Source organism: Ranitomeya imitator, chromosome 9 (assembly GCF_032444005.1).
Source record: "Ranitomeya imitator isolate aRanImi1 chromosome 9, aRanImi1.pri, whole genome shotgun sequence".
Lineage (NCBI taxonomy): Eukaryota > Metazoa > Chordata > Amphibia > Anura > Dendrobatidae > Ranitomeya > Ranitomeya imitator.
The window spans coordinates 156,752,469-156,769,965 of NC_091290.1; the positions used below are offsets into that span (position 1 = coordinate 156,752,469).

At 47.5% G+C, this 17,497-nt stretch overlaps 1 protein-coding gene across 3 annotated transcripts in view; it reads right to left on the reverse strand.

The window, feature by feature from the left end:
- The window catches only part of EXOC3L1 (exocyst complex component 3 like 1), a 33,990-nt gene extending 17,135 nt beyond the window's left edge, over positions 1-16,855 (reverse strand). Inside the window, exons 1-6 of one of the 3 annotated variants that reach the window (XR_011315293.1) lie at positions 16,625-16,855; positions 10,873-11,030; positions 4,266-4,485; positions 3,446-4,151; positions 3,247-3,364; positions 2,978-3,103 (exon numbers count right to left, since the gene is read on the reverse strand). Coding sequence is in view for 2 of the 3 variants with exons in the window: in XM_069739646.1 (XP_069595747.1) it covers positions 2,978-3,103; positions 3,247-3,364; positions 3,446-4,151; positions 4,266-4,485; positions 10,873-11,030; positions 16,625-16,646 (1,350 nt within the window). In the remaining variant the exon portion in view is untranslated. The remainder of the gene's footprint in view (positions 1-2,977; positions 3,104-3,246; positions 3,365-3,445; positions 4,152-4,265; positions 4,486-10,872; positions 11,031-16,624) is intronic. The other 2 variants (XM_069739646.1, XM_069739648.1) reach the window with 2 other exon arrangements.
- Positions 16,856-17,497: the final 642 nt, after the last annotated feature.

Here is a 17,497-nt window from a genome sequence, read left to right on the forward strand (position 1 = left end):
GGGGATAGGGGGTACATCAGGGGTATGTGGACAGGAGGTGGGGGATACAACAGGGGTATGTGTACAGGGGATAGGGGGTACAACAGGGGTATGTGTACAGGGCATAGGGGATACAACAGGGGTATGTGTACAGGGGATAGGGGGTACAACAGGGGTATGTGTACAGGGGATAGGGGGTACAACAGGGGTATGTGTACAGGGGATAGGGGGTACAACAGGGGTATGTGGACAGGAGGTGGGGGATACAACAGGGGTATGTGTACAGGGGATAGGGGGTACAACAGGGGTATGTGTACAGGGGATAGGGGGTACAACAGGGGTATGTGTACAGGGGATAGGGGGTACAACAGGGGTATGTGTACAGGGCATAGGGGATACAACAGGGGTATGTGTACAGGAGGCAGGGGATAGGGGGTACATCAGGGGTATGTGGACAGGAGGTGGGGGATACAACAGGGGTATGTGTACAGGGGATAGGGGGTACAACAGGGGTATGTGTACAGGGCATAGGGGATACAACAGGGGTATGTTTACAGGGGATAGGGGGTACAACAGGGGTATGTGGACAGGAGGTGGGGGATACCACAGGGGTATGTGTACAGGGGATAGGGGGTACAACAGGGGTATGTGGACAGGAGGTGGGGGATACAACAGGGGTATGTGTACAGGGGATAGGGGGTACAACAGGGGTATGTGTACAGGGCATACAACAGGGGTATGTGTACAGGAGGCAGGGGATAGGGGGTATAACGAGGTATGTGTACAGGAGGCAGGGGATACAACAGGGGTATGTGTACAAGAGGTGGGGGTATAATGGGGTATGTGTACAAGAGGTGGGGGTATAATGGGGTATGTGTACAAGAGGTGGGGGTATAATGGGGTATGTGTACAAGAGGTGGGGGTATAATGGGGTATGTGTACAAGAGGTGGGGGTATAATGGGGTATGTGTACACGAGGTGGGGATATAATGGGGTATGTACAGGAGGTGGGGGTATAATGGGGTATGTGTACACGAGGTGGGGGTATAATGGGGTATGTGTACACGAGGTGGGGGTATAATGGGGTATGTGTACAGGAGGTGGGGGGTATAATGGGGTATGTGTACAGGAGGTGGGGGTATAATGGGGTATGTGTACAAGAGGTGGGGGTATAATGGGGTATGTGTACACGAGGTGGGGGTATAATGAGGTATGTGTACAGGAGGTGGGGGGTATAATGGGGTATGTGTACAGGAGGTGGGGGTATAATGGGGTATGGGTACAAGTGGTGGGGGGTATAATGGGGTATGTATACAGGAGGTGAGGGGTACATCAGGGGTATGTGTACAGGAGGTGGGGGGTATAATGGGGTATGTGTACAGGAGGTGGGGGGTATAATGGGGTATGTGTACAGGAGGTGGGGGGTATAATGGGGTATGGGTACAAGTGGTGGGGGGTATAATGGGGTATGTATACAGGAGGTGAGGGGTACAACAGGGGTATGTGTACAGGAGGTGGGGGGTATAATGGGGTATGTGTACAGGAGGTGGGGGGTATAATGGGGTATGTGTACAAGAGGTGGGGGGTATAATGGGGTATGTGTACAGGAGGTGGGGGGTATAATGGGGTATGTGTACAGGAGGTGGGGGGTATAATGGGGTATGTGTACAGGAGGCGGGGGTATAATGGGGTATGTGTACAAGAGGTGGGGGGTATAATGGGGTATGTGTACAGGAGGTGGGGGTATGATGGGGTATGTGTACAGTAGGTGGGGGGTACAACAGGGGTATGTGTACAGGAGGTGGGGGGTACAACGGGGTATGTGTACAGGAGGTGGGGGTACAACGGGGTATGTGTACAGGAGGTGGGGGGTATAATGGGGTATGTGTACAGGAGGTGGGGGGTATAATGGGGTATGTGTACAGGAGGTGGGGGGTATAATGGGGTATGTGTACAGGAGGTGGGGGGTATAATGGGGTATGTGTACAGGAGGTGGGGGTATAATTGGGTATGGGTACAAGTGGTGGGGGTATAATGGGGTATGTATACAGGAGGTGAGGGGTACAACAGGGGTATGTGTACAGGAGGTGGGGGGTATAACGATGTATGTGTACAGGAGGTGGGGGGTATAATGGGGTATGTGTACAGGAGGTGGGGGGTATAATGGGGTATGTGTACAGGAGGTTGGGGGTATAATGGGGTATGTGTACAGGAGGTGGGGGGTATAATGGGGTATGTGTACAGGAGGTGGGGGGTATAACAGGGGTATGTGTACAGGAGGTGGGTGGTATAACGGGGGATATGTGCACAGGAGGTGAGGGGTATAACGATGTATGTGTACAGGAGGTGGGGGTATAATAGGGTATGTGTACAGGAGGTGGGGGGTATAATGGGGTATGTGTACAGGAGGTGGGGGGTATAACAGGGGTATGTGTACAGGAGGTGGGTGGTATAACGGGGGATATGTGCACAGGAGGTGAGGGGTATAACGGGGTATGTGTACAGCAGGAGGGGGGTATAATTGGGTATGTGTACAGGAGGTGGGTGGTATAACGGGGGATATGTGCACAGGATGCGGGACGTATATGGTATAAAATATTGGTCCAATCATTTTCTAAAACAAATAAAGCTGAGCGACCGCACATAGGTCCTGCACACGTTGGTTGGTCCCGGAGCAGTACATAGGATTCACACTGTGGCCATTTATAAGACAGAAGTTAAAATAAAAATAAAATGAGCCAGTCCCCTGCAGTAAAGAAAGGAATAGTAATGATACAAGGTGTACCCAATGGGCACGGGACCTAGCCGCATCACAGTGACATAACCACAAGAGTAGTTCCGTCCTGATTGGGTGCACCGTGTCGTGGTGGGACGCTTTCACCTCTACCAGAACACATTACGCGCACCGTTACCATTTCTCCATTACTACAGGGCCTTGCTCCCTCTCTCCGGGCCTGATCTGGACATCTCCCGGAGGGTCCGATGCCTCCATTCTCACCTGCATTACGACGTGCTGGAAGCCGGACAGATAGAAGCCGTCCTGGTCCTTGTCGGGCTCCTGCTCCCTCATCCAGTCCGAAGCCTCCACCTCCAATGCTTTGTGTATCCACTGACGGAGGCAAGCCTGTAGTATGGGAGGACATGGAGAGGTGTAAACATGGGCAGGCAGCGAGGGTGGACATGCTGGGAGCAGACATGGCTTCCAGGACGTCTTATTCTCGCGTTGGGGCTGTAATCGCCACCCCAAATGAAAATATAACAACTCACCCGAATACACCGCGTGTAACGAATCAGCTGCTCCTCCAACATTTCAGGTGGAATGGGGGGTCCCAGCTCTGAAACATCAATCTCTGATGAGAAGTTGGGGTGTCCCATCATGTCTGCACTGAAATTGTGGTGAGTGAAGAGGTTAATGGCAGAAAGTGCACTACATAACAATGGCCGTGCTCTGACGGTCGGGTCGTACCTGGGGTATACCGTTGTCACCCAATGGAGTACATGATACAAGGCCGGGTGAGGAAGGTCATGGCTAAGGATCTCTCGGAGATGACGAGCAATGCCATGGTGGCACATGAAGGCCACACCACGGGCGAGATCATAGTGTGGTGGAACACACGGCACCAGGACAGAGACCACACTCTGCAGCTCCTCCACCACTCCACCCTGCAGAGCCTTTAGACGCTTGGCCAGATCAGCTGAGCTGAGATTTTCGCACAGCGGCTCCGGTGCCATTACTCGATCACAAACACCTTTCTCCAAAGCTTTTAAGAAGAGCGCTTTCCAGTGTTTGGGGCGCCCCGGGGGCCTCCAGAGCTGCTGCATGGAGCCTCTTGTCTCCTCGGCATCCAGGAATTCTTCTCGTTCAATAATACGGATGGCAGAGACTAGAAGAGAAGGGTCTGAGCGGGCGACTCCTACTGCCGATTTGGCCAGAGAGAACAGTATGGCACCCAGCTCCTCACTCACTTCCTGCACGCCTGCAAAAAATTGCTGCACTAAATCTGCTCCTTCATCATCAATGTGGACATCAGTGGAGTCTGGCGAAGCCCCAGCCTTCTGTAACCTGTACAGGATGCCATCCCTGAGGCTCTCCAGGTCCCGGAGGGCGACGTGAGCCTCCAGAAGATGCCGCTTCTCAATCAGATCTCGAGACTGGGCAATCAGCGTTGGCACTAGATGGACACGGGGAACAATCAGAAAAACACAAAGGCTCAACATTAGGAGAAGGTGTATGCCACCGCCAGCATCTCCTCCAACCCCTCGGCCTGACGGAGTGCTGCACTTACCGGCATGGAGGTACGGCAGGCTCTGTATCACCACCGACAGCTGGACGTGCTCCATCACCAGCTGGCGGATGGGTTGTAGCTTGGTGAGGGGACAAGCATTCTCCTGCCAGATGTCCCGCACCTCACTTAGGGCCTGCTGGACATGACGGACGTCCGAGAGTGCCACGTGCAGCTGAGCCAAGCCATGGCCCACACCTTCTAGGTACGACTGCAGCGAAGACTAGAAGCACATGATGGATAGAAGATATATTACTGCTGGGCAGGGGAGCGAGGCGGCCACAAGAGGGCGATGTATGCAGTGGGCAGATGATATACCCACGCTGCGCGTGTACCCAAACCACACCCACTCTGCACATGTATCCAGACCATACCCACGCTGCACGTGTACCCAAACCATGCCCACTCTGCACATGTATCCAGACCATACCCACGCTGCACGTGTATCCAGGCCATACCCACGCTGCGCATGTACCCAGGCCATGCCTACACTGCATATACAAGTACATCTCACAAAATTAGAATATCATCAAAAAGTGAATTTATTTCAGTTCTTCAATACAAAAACTGAATATTTTATAGAGTAATTACAGAGTGATCTATTTCACATGTTTATTTTTGTTAATGTTGATGATTATCCCAAAAGTCATTATCTCAGTAATACTTTATAACACCAGCTTGAAAAATGATTGTAAAATCTGAAATGTATGTTCAGTAAATGCACTCAATACTTGGTCGCGGCTCCTTTTTAACCAATTACTGCATTACTGCATCATTGCAGCGTGGCATGGAGGCGATCAGCCTGTGGCGCTGCTGAGGGGTTATGGAAGCCCAGGTTGCTTTGATAGCAGCCTTCAGCTCGTCTGCATTGTTGGGTCTGGTGTCTCATCTTCCTCTTGACAATACACATAGATTCTCTATGGGGTTAAGGTCAGGCGAGTTTGCTGCCAATCAAGCCCAGTGATACTGTTGTTTTTACTCCAGGTATTGGTACTTTTGGCAGTGTGGACAGGGGCCAAGTCCTGCTGGAGAATTACATTTCCATCTCCAGAAAGCTTGTCGGCAGAAGAGCTCTATAATGTCCTGGTAGATGGCTGTGCTGACTTTGGTCTTGATAAAACACAGTGGACCTACACCAGCAGATGACATGGCCCACAAACCATCACTGATTGTGGAGACTTCACACTAGACCTCCAGCAGCTTGGATTGTGGCCTCTCCACTCTTCCTCCAGACTCTGGGACCTTGGATCCCTGACAACAGTCCGGTTCTTCTTCTCCTTGGCCCAGGTAAGATGCTTCTGGCGTTGTCTATTGGTCATGAGTGGCCGGACACAAGGGATGTGACACTTGTAGCCCATGTCCTGGAGACGTCTGCGTGTGGTGAAGCAATGACTCCAGCAGCGGTCCACTCCTTGTGAATCTCCCCCACATTACTGAATGGGCTTTTCTTAACAATCCTTTCCAGGCTGCGGTTATCCCGGTTGCTTCTGCACCTTTTTATATACCACTCTTTCTCCTTCCACTCCACTCTCCATTAATATTCTTGGATACAGCACTCTGAACAGTCGGCTTCTTTATGACCTTTAGTGGCTTCCCTCCTTGTGGAGTGTGTCAGTGACGCCTTCTGGACATCTGTCAGGTCAGCAGTCTTCCCCATGATTGTGGAGCTACTGAAATAGACTAAGGGACCTTTATAAACGCTTAGGAGCCTTTACAGGGGTTTATTGTTAGTTATTCTAATGTACTGAGATAATGACTTTTGGGTTTTCTTTGGCTGTAAGCCATAATCATCAACATTAACAGAAATAAACACGTGAAATAGATCACTCTGTGTGTAATGACTCTATAGAATATAGGAGATACTTTTTGATGATATTGTAATTTTGTGAGAAGCCCCCGTCTGCTCATATGATCCCAACACTGCACATATATTCAGTGTACAGTGAAGCGTGGGGTAACAGCAGTGTATACCACAAGTGAGAAGAGGGCAATCCCCATAATCGCAGTTCTCCCCATACACAGAGGGGTCGGGCCTGTACATTCAATAATAAATGAGAACAGAACAAAATATAAATTATTAATATGAAAATGAAGAAGCAGGAAAAAATGTGGCAAAGTAAAGAGATTCCAGAAATAGAAGCTCTCTAGAAAAAATATCTATTAAGAAAATGCAAACTGAAGAAAAGAGAAATGTAAAAGGCACAATGTGTGAATGTTGTTAATATGTTGATGCCCCATTGGTGCTCTGCAATATGAAGGACAATCTATGTAGTTGCTTGCACACTCCAGCAGTGAGGGACGGCCTCCATCTTCCCCCAGGCTGGTGGTGGAATGACTGAATGAGAAGTTGTGACCTATATAAAGGAGGATCTGCCTGTTTTCAGAGAGACTCTACATTACAGAAGTCATGGCATCATGGCTCCAACTGAAGAAATACAGAGCTGCCTCACTGACCATCACTGAACCCTCAAAGACCTTTAGAGAACCCAGGTTGGGACAATCGGTCACCTGGCCTCATACACTAATGGAGTGTCCGCTTCCTAAGCTTGTGGTTACCTCCTCACTGTGGGGGCCCACCAAACACAGGGAGCCACTGGTGGGGGTACTGGACCCCGGAAGCACCTCTAATCCCAGCATGACAGGGGAAGGGTGAGACCCGGTAATTTGCACCATCTTCGATATTTGCTGGGAGTGTTCTGTTTGCCGTTGTGTCGTCGTGGGTCAATAAACTATTGCCACACTGTGTTACCCTCACCCTGTGTTGTCTGAGTAGTGTTCTGCCCACAGGGAGATAGATCGGGCGTTCAGTGGTATGTGCACTGGTCCATGCAGTCTTTCTAAAGACAGCCGGGCCAGCAGACGAGAACACCCATTAACCCTGTATCTCCACAACATCTGTCTGGGATCACATGACAAGACAGAAGGATCCGCACAAGACTCATTCACAGAAGATCTGGGGAAGTTCTCCAAGATGTTTGGCACAACCTGCTGAGATCCTCCATAACCTGTGCACAAGTGACGAGAAAAAGTGTTGAAGGTGATGGGCGGTCACCAGATACTGATGATGGAGGAGACGGGCGGTCACCAGATACTGATGATGGAGGAGACGGGCGGTCACCAGATACTGATGATGGAGGAGACGGGCGGTCACCAGATACTGATGATGGAGGAGACGGGCGGTCACCAGATACTGATGATGGAGGAGACGGGAGGTCACCAGATACTGATGGAGGAGACGGGCGGTCACCAGATACTGATGATGGAGGAGACGGGCGGTCACCAGATACTGATGATGGAGGAGACGGGAGGTCACCAGATACTGATGATGGAGGAGACGGGCGGTCACCAGATACTGATGATGGAGGAGATGGGTGGTCACCAGATACTGATGATGGAGGGGACGGGCGGTCACCAGATACTGATGATGGAGGGGACGGGCGGTCACCAGATACTGATGATGGAGGTGACGGGCGGTCACCAGATACTGATGATGGAGGAGACGGGCGGTCACCAGATACTGATGATGGAGGTTGTGAAGGATTACCCCTTCCTCCCACGTCACCAATCCGTGACGTCACTACACAGGTCCAGCTCTCCGGCGCCCCCTTTGTCTCTCAGGTCAGTAAAGGGACTGCACCTAGAGCAAATGGCCGCCGGGGAGACTGCCCTGTTACCCACCCTGGGTATTCTAAGATTCGCAATCAGAGTAAAAGGATCAGCCCAAAATTAATTTATGATTTAATTGCCTTAAGGGCGCACTAGATAATTACAAGAAATATACAATCACAATATATGAAGAGTTACAGTCAGAGTACAATATAACAACAATAATACAAGGCTTAAAGGTATAAAGCTGGAGGTCCATTTACCAGGTCGAAGGTCGCTTGTGGAAGCCGGGGGGCATAGCATTCCGCAGGTCCAAAAACTTAGTTGCCGGGCAGCCCCCAGAAAGCATGTGCTTGCTCCTCCCTGGCTGGCATACCCTGTTCCTAAAGGTACCTTCACACATAACGATATTGTTAACGATATCGTTGCTATTTGTGACGTAGCAACGATATCGTTAATGAAATCGTTATGTGTGACAGCGACCAACGATCAGGCCCCTGCTGGGAGATCGTTGGTCGCTGAATAAAGTCCAGAACTTTATTTCGTCGCTGGACTCCCTGAAGACATCGCTGGATCGGCGTGTGTGACACCGATCCAGCGATGTCTTCACTGGTAACCAGGGTAAACATCGGGTAACTAAGCGCAGGGCCGCGCTTAGTAACCCGATGTTTACCCTGGTTACCATGCTAAAAGTAAAAAAAAACAAACACTACATACTTACCTACCGCTGTCTGTCCTCCAGCGCTGTGCTCTGCACTCCTCCTGTACTGGCTGTGAGCCGGAAAGCAGAGCGGTGACGTCACTGCTCTGCTTTCCGGCTCCCAGACAGTACAGGAGGAGTGCAGAGAAGCAGAGCGCAGCGCTGGAGGACAGACCGCTGTAGGTAAGTATGTAGTGTTTGTTTTTTTTACTTTTAGCATGGTAACCAGGGTAAACATCGGGTTACTAAGCGCGTCCCTGCGCTTAGTTACCCGATGTTTACCCTGGTTACCGGCATCGTTGGTCGCTGGAGAGCGGTCTGTGTGACAGCTCTCCAGCGACCAAACAGCGACGCTGCAGCGATCCGGATCGTTGTCGGTATCGCTGCAGCGTCGCTTAATGTGAAGGGGCCTTTAAGATGTCATCATCATCATCTTCTTCTGTGGAGTGAGACCCTCCCAGTGACCTCAGCGTCTTCTTATACCTGGCTGAGCCCCCCTGCCTGCAGCTGGGGGGCTTAGCAATCTCCACCCCCTCTGTCTCCCTGCAAGATTTATTCCAATATCTAATAAATGGGATAACTTCTCTCAGGATGATCGGATCAGCACACGGGCAGTACCAGCGCCTGTGGTTTGTTCTGCCGGTCGTACTGGGATCAAACCTGGACCCATTCGGTCCCTGTGGGAGGCTGATCCCTATATCTCGGGTTTCAGACCTTCCACCGTCACAGGAGTCACACTGTTGGATGCACAATTTATTTAGGGTAAGGAGAATATTTTTTATGAGCCTGTACCTCGGACGATGCGTCCATAATTCACAATTCCATGTTGGAGACGGTTCGGCTGGGCTGCCATAATAGATGTGTATCCAGTGGCCACTTGGCATGCGTGTTTTAATTAAGTCCCCAAGCATTTCCAAGCCCCCTGCTGGCGTGGTTTCCTCAGTGAGCTTTTAAAATACCGTCTACAGTTTACACTGAGCTCAGCCCGTTAGCATACTAATAGGAACTCTATTCATTAGCAAAGGTGGGGGCCAGGAGCACTCCTGGCTGCCTACCTGACCAGGAGACAAAATGGAGTCACGCCAATCTGTAGTATGCCTGTCCCAAGATGGCGGCTGCTCCCTCATCACAGAGGTGATGGGTGGTCACCAGATACTGATGATGGAGGAGACGGGAGGTCACCAGATACTGATGATGGAGGAGACGGGCGGTCACCAGATACTGATGGAGGAGACGGGCGGTCACCAGATACTGATGATGGAGGTGACGGGCGGTCACCAGATACTGATGATGGAGGAGACGGGCGGTCACCAGATACTGATGATGGAGGAGACGGGCGGTCACCAGATACTGATGATGGAGGAGACGGGCGGTCACCAGATACTGATGATGGAGGAGACGGGCGGTCACCAGATACTGATGATGGAGGAGACGGGCGGTCACCAGATACTGATGATGGAGGAGACGGGCGGTCACCAGATACTGATGATGGAGGAGACAGGCGGTCACCAGATACTGATGATGGAGGAGACGGACGGTCACCAGATACTGATGATGGAGGTGACGGGCGGTCACCAGATACTGATGATGGAGGCGACGGGCGGTCACCAGATACTGATGATGGAGGCGACGGGCGGTCACCAGATACTGATGATGGAAGCGACGGGCGGTCACCAGATACTGATGATGGAGGCGACGGGCGGTCACCAGATACTGATGATGGAGGAGACGGGCGATCACCAGATACTGATGATGGAGGAGACGGGCGGTCACCAGATACTGATGATGGAGGAGACGGGCGGTCACCAGATACTGATGATGGAGGAGACGGGCGGTCACCAGATACTGATGATGGAGGAGACAGGCGGTCACCAGATACTGATGATGGAGGAGACGGACGGTCACCAGATACTGATGATGGAGGTGACGGGCGGTCACCAGATACTGATGATGGAGGCGACGGGCGGTCACCAGATACTGATGATGGAGGCGACGGGCGGTCACCAGATTCTGATGGGATTTACATTTCTCTTCATTCACTTTGCATTGATAATTGAACAAAATACAAAGTTACTTTACAAATGTTTTATTCTGATGTGGTGAAAAAGCTGCAAAAAAAACCTGTATACACACAGATTGTGGTAAAGCTGGAGGACTTTGTGGGACTCTCAGGGGGAACTTTGTGTCTTTGGGCCATTTTCTTGATCTTTGCTGGTAATGATTGGAGCCCTGGTCTGACATTCTGTATGAACATGGTGGGGAATCTGTGTGCACCTTCTGTAGAAAAACAAGCAGAGTTCTTACCTTCAGCCGGGACTGTATGGAGTTATTCCGCTGGGCCTCCCGCCTCCGGTACTGGGCGAGGTGGATCAGCTGGTCAGGACGACAGAAGATACCCGAGGCCCATTTCAGTGCTGCCCCTCGTGCCAAATGCTCTGCCTTCTCCAGGGCCGAAATCTCATCTGTATCACACAACATGGGATGGACCAGGCGGGGTTATGAACACACACTATACATATACACTAAACAAACACAATATACACACACTACATACACACTAATCATACATACTATACATACACATACAATATACACACGCTAAATACAAACAATATACACACACTATACACAATATACACATACAATATACACACTATACATACACACACAATATACACACTACATACACATACAATGTACACACTATACATACACACTATACATACACACACTACATACACACAATATACACACACACAATATACACAATATACATACACACACTACATATACATACAATATACACTATACATACACACAATATACACTATACATACACACAATATACATACAAACACAATATACACACTATGTCAGGAATCCCACCAATATTTCACGGTTCATGGGGAAGATATCTTTATCATCCCCACCACTCACACCAATTTGTCATGAACCGAGGTTGTTTGGTTGCCCCTGGTTCTTTCTGAAGGGGATTTATCTATATCCAACTTCCCAGCTCCGGTTTGGAACTTGCAGCTCTCTGGCGCCCCCTTACCCTCAGGTCAGTCAGGGTACTGCACCTAGGATAATTAGTCACCAGAAAGGCTGCCTGCTATGTACTGTCTATTGGGCACGCTGCAGCAAGGGTGATATAACTACTCCCACTCAGGCGGGAACAATAAATTATCAACTCCGCCGGTCACTACAGAGCCTCCCAGTCACACAGGACAAAGTATGCTGCCACCAGCTCCGATTTTCAAAGTATTGAAGGGTCCGGAGCCAACCCAAATCAGTAGCGTAATTCTCTTCAGACCACGTGACCGTACATTATAGAGCAGGGAGTGACAAGCCAATAAATTATATATCAAAATATATATATATATATATATATATATATATATATATATATATATATATATATATATATATATATATATATATATATATATATATATATATATATATATATATATGTACATATATATATATATATATATCTATATCTATATATATCTATATCTAATATATAATTGACTAGAATACTACTTCCTGCAATTTGTGCCAACTTCCGTGGCTTTGTCCGGAGCTAATGTCCGGAGCTAATGTCCGGAGATTAATTGCCTAAAATACTACTTCCTGCAATTTGTGCCAACTTTCGGAGCTAATGTCTGGAGCTAATGTCCGGAGCTAATGTCCGGAGCTAATGTCCGGAGCTAATGTGCGGAGCTAATGTCCGGAGCTAATGCCCGGAGCTAATGCCCGGAGCTAATGTCCGGAGCTAATGTCCGGAGCTAATGTCCGGAGATTAATTGCCTAGAATACTACTTCCTGCAATTTGTGCCAACTTCCGGAGCTAATGTGCGGAGCTAATGTCCGGAGCTAATGTGCGGAGCTAATGTCCGGAGCTAATGTCCGGAGATTAATTGCCTAGAATACTACTTCCTGCAATTTGTGCCAACTTCCGGAGCTAATGTGCGGAGCTAATGTCCGGAGCTAATGTCCGGAGCTAATGTCCGGAGCTAATGTGCGGAGCCAATGTGCGGAGCTAATGTCCGGAGCTAATGTGCGGAGCCAATGTGCGGAGCTAATGTCCGGAGCTAATGTCCGGAGATAATGTGCGGAGCCAATGTGCGGAGCTAATGTCCGGAGCTAATGTGCGGAGCTAATGTGCGGAGCTAATGTGCGGAGCTAATGTCCGGAGATAATGTCCGGAGATAATGTGCGGAGCCAATGTGCGGAGCTAATGTCCGGAGCTAATGTCCGGAGCTAATGTCCGGAGCTAATGTCCGGAGATAATGTGCGGAGCTAATGTCCGGAGCTAATGTCCGGAGATAAGTGACGTCAACAGTGTCCAGTGTCTGATTGGTTGCCGCCTGCTGCGAGCGACCAATCAGAAACGTGCCGTACTGTGACACACTCCGCCCGCCATTTTGGTGTGATTTTTGAATTTTTACCTCACAGCAAGTTTCTACTGCGTGGAGGCGGCCCAGTGACGTTGCTCTTCAAGCTCCTGCCGAATTTCGTCAAAAAAATGATAATACCATTTACCAAAACTATATATATTTAGTTGTGAAGTGGTTCAGTGACATTTTCACACCAATTTTGAACTTTTGTTTGGTGTTTTCTCCATATACTGCCTATTATTCACTGACTGTTATACTGAGAGACTGCCGTTTATTAACCTCTTCTTTGCCACATTGGGTATATTGCTCTATTATTTGCCACATAAGGACATTGTCCATTATTGCCCAGCAATTTCTCTGCAATATAAACTGCCTATTTATTAATATCTGCATTCCTGCAAAGAACTATTGCCTATTATTAACTGGCTATTTTCCTACTACCTGACACTGCCTCTTATTAACCTGTTGTTTGCCACCACCACGCTTAAAGCTGTTTAGCTTAGCCAACATGAGCTCTAATAGTAAGGATACTAATGACACAGAGCCCAAAGCTGCTGATGGCGCACGTAAGATTAGGTCTGATAGAAAGTATACTAATAATGCAGAGCAAAAAGATGCCGATGCCGCACGTAAGCGCAAACAGCGTGCTAACAAGAGTACAGAGGATACACGCAAAAGTTGTCATCTGATGTCTTTCATCCCTCCCCTCATAAGCATGTTCATGGATCCTGTGTAACTGTACCTTAAATAACAAGAATTGTCAAGAGCTGGTGAGTGCAGCCATTTTTTGTTCTTTCTTACTATTATTTATTAATTGTATTATTCTTACATTTGAATAAATAAAGTATATATGGATTCTAGACTCCCGATTCTTTAGAATCGGGCTGCCATCTAGTATATATATATATATATATATATATATATATATATATATATATATATATATATGTGTGTGTAGGTGCTGCTAATAGGCTTCAGTTGAGGACTTTTTTCATAGCACTAGCACTTTAATTACACATAGGTCATTATTATTATCTTGTTGTTGATGATGGGATATATATAACAGTGTTGCTGATAAGCCCATTATGTTGACTACTATACGGCATATGGTACACCTTTATTGGAGGTACTTACGCCACAACTTAGGTTTTTGAACATGTGCTTTCTACCTTTTACTTGATAGTAGCTCTATTCTTATAGATGGGTATTTGCCCTCACTATTCTGTACCATTTTGGGTTGTTTTTTTTTTGTATATTGTTGTCCCCTTGTCAATCATTTTTTATTATCTTTAAAAATGTTATAATATTGTACTAATAAAATTTTTACTATTTTATGGCATATGGCTTCCAGTTCTATATTTTGATGTAAATAATTTTTTTGTGTGGTTACAAAGCATAAAAGGATATTATAAAGAATACAAAATCATGTGTACATTACAATTACAAATAAAAGAAAGATTAAAATTGAAAATAACACTTACAGGTTTTTCAGATCATTTCATATCCTCATGGCTGGCCTGTGGGCTTTGTAGGATGCACACATCTAGATACATGTCACATCTATATAGCAGCAGGACCCCCTCCGGACACAAAGACGCTGAAGCCTCCTGGTTCACACAGATATTTCCTAGCCTCTAGCACAGGCACTCCCCCTGTTGGTGATATCACTTAGGGGATGAAACCTCCCCTTTACTTAGAAAAACTATTTTTATGCCTAGCTCGTGGTATGAATCTCGTATATGAAATACACCAGGTTCCCGAGGTGCACCACGTCGGGGCAATACTTTTAAGTGTAAACCCAAAGTAATTACATGAACCGCTTACTGAGAAATCCGCACTTTGCCCTTGTTGCATTTAGCTGCTAGCGCTTTCAGTGAGTGATAGATCTATCGATGGACATCCGGAATATTTAATTCTTATACTTCTAGCCCAGATTAGTGCCCCAAGATATCCCATTAATTGAACAAAGAAATGCCTGCAGGATGGAAGTGGCTATACCAGTTTTGGCCAGTATTTGATGGGAGGGGAGAATGAGGAGTCTAGGGAGACTGGAATTTGCAGCGTTTAGCCATAAAACTTCAGTGATTCTAGTGAGGATTTTGAATTACACACATAGCAGTAGGCAGAGTAAAAAGAGGGGGGTCAGAATGACCCACAGCATGTCTGTACCATGGTACTTTCCAGAACTAATCTCATATTATGACATTTTTACATTATCGTGACACACTATACATACACACTATACATACACACAATATACACACTATACATACATACAATATACACACTATACATAATGTGGCGTTGCACCTACTGTTTGTGTTGGGGAACACTCGCTTGGCAGTGGATTAACGTAGTCAGGCACGGTTATTCAACACAAAACAGTCAATACGGTTTATTTAGCGTCAAACCGCACCGGAAGCCAGGCTGCACATCACCAGCTTACACAGTCCATTACTTCATCACGTATGGCTTTACAAAGCATTCACTAGTCATGCCTGTATCTCTCCAGTCACCCGTAACGGTCCTTTGTCAGTGCACATAGTCCTTTCCACATACCCGGGGTTACCTCTCAGGAGCTCCTGCTCCACAGGCTGACGCCTTGCCAGTCCTGGCTTCGCCAACACAGAGGCCGTCCCAGGCTCTGCAAGTACATGGTCACACCAGGTGCTTCCAGGAAGTCTCCACTCACAGGAGCTTCCAACAGCGACCATCCAGGTCCACGGTCTCGCCATGTGCTCTTCAGGAAGTCTCCACTCGCCAGAGCTTCCAACACAGACCTGACCTCTTTCAGGATCTACAACACAGACCATTCAGGTCCAAACACTCTGTTCATCTGACCAGACCTCAGTCACATTATATGGTTGTAACCGCCCCCATGGATGGGCGGTGCATGTGTGGTTAGCCAATTCCTGCCCAGCTCTTTGACTAACCCTATAAGCCACCCTTATTAGTAAACACAACAACCACTTGTCCCAGCATAAACATACACACTATACACACACACACACACACACCATCCACACAATATACACACACTAAACGTACAAACTATACATTCACACTATATACACACACCATATACAAACTACATACACAATATACACACTATACACACAATATACATACAAACTATACATACACACCATACATACACAATATACAAACTATACATACACACTATACACACAATACACAGTATACACACAATATACATACATAGAATATACACACAATATACATATACTATACATACAAACTATACATACACACTATAAACACAATACACAGTATACACAATACATACACAGTATACATACACACAATATACATACATAGAATATACACACACAATATACATATACTATACATACAAACTATACATACACACCATGCATACACACTATACACACAATATACAGTATACACACACAATACATACACAATATACACTATACATACATTCAATATACATACATACAATATACATACACACACACAATATAAACACTACACACACATGGGGTGTGACACACACACACACACACACACCATTACTGACTTCCCATAGATCACAGGACACGGAGTGAAGATCTACCATATATACAGTAAGACAGATCATATACACATCATGGCAGACATGAAAGACTCACCTTCTGCAGACATGACCAGCATCACAGATGGAGGACAGGAAGGCGGACATCCTGCGCAGATCCAGAGCAGGATGTGAAGGGAGGAGAGGGACGCCGGACACACCACGCTGGTCACAGGACGCGGGGAGGGTTATATACTTCAGGATGCGAGAGTACAAGGCTGCAGTGCTGTAAGATCATATCGGACATCTCAGGGCATGGAGTCACCCCCCCATACCAGCACACAGTGGCCCCCCAATACTGGCGCACAGAGTCGCCCCCCCATACTGGCTGCAAGGAAAACCCACATGAAAAAGACAGGGGTTACGGATATCCCCCTGCTGTCTCCAATCTGTGACGGAGCGTACACAGTCACAGCTCGCTGTTGCCCACCTTACCCTCAGGTCATTCAGGGAATTGTACCTAGGATAAATAGTTGCCGAAGAGGCTGCCCTGTCACATACTGGTTATGGGGGCACTCTGCATTGAGGCCGGTATGTACACCACCAGTCCGGGAATATAATAAATAAAATATTTATATATTGCTCAAAAAAATAAAAGGGACACTACAATCCCACATCCCAGATATCACTGAATGAAATGCTCCAGTTGTAAATCTGTATTCATTACATAGTGGAGTGTATTGATAACAATAAAGCATAAAAATGATCAACGTGAATCACAACTAATATCCCAAGGAGGTCTGGAGTTGGAATAATGCTCAAAATCAAAGTGGAAAATGAAATTACAGGCTGATCCAACTTCAGTGGAAATGCCTCAAGACATGGAAATGATGCTCAGTAGTGTGTGTGGCCTCCACGTGCCTGTATCACCTCCCTACAATGCCTGGGCATGCTCCTGATGAGGTGGCGGATGGTCTCCTGAGGGATCTCC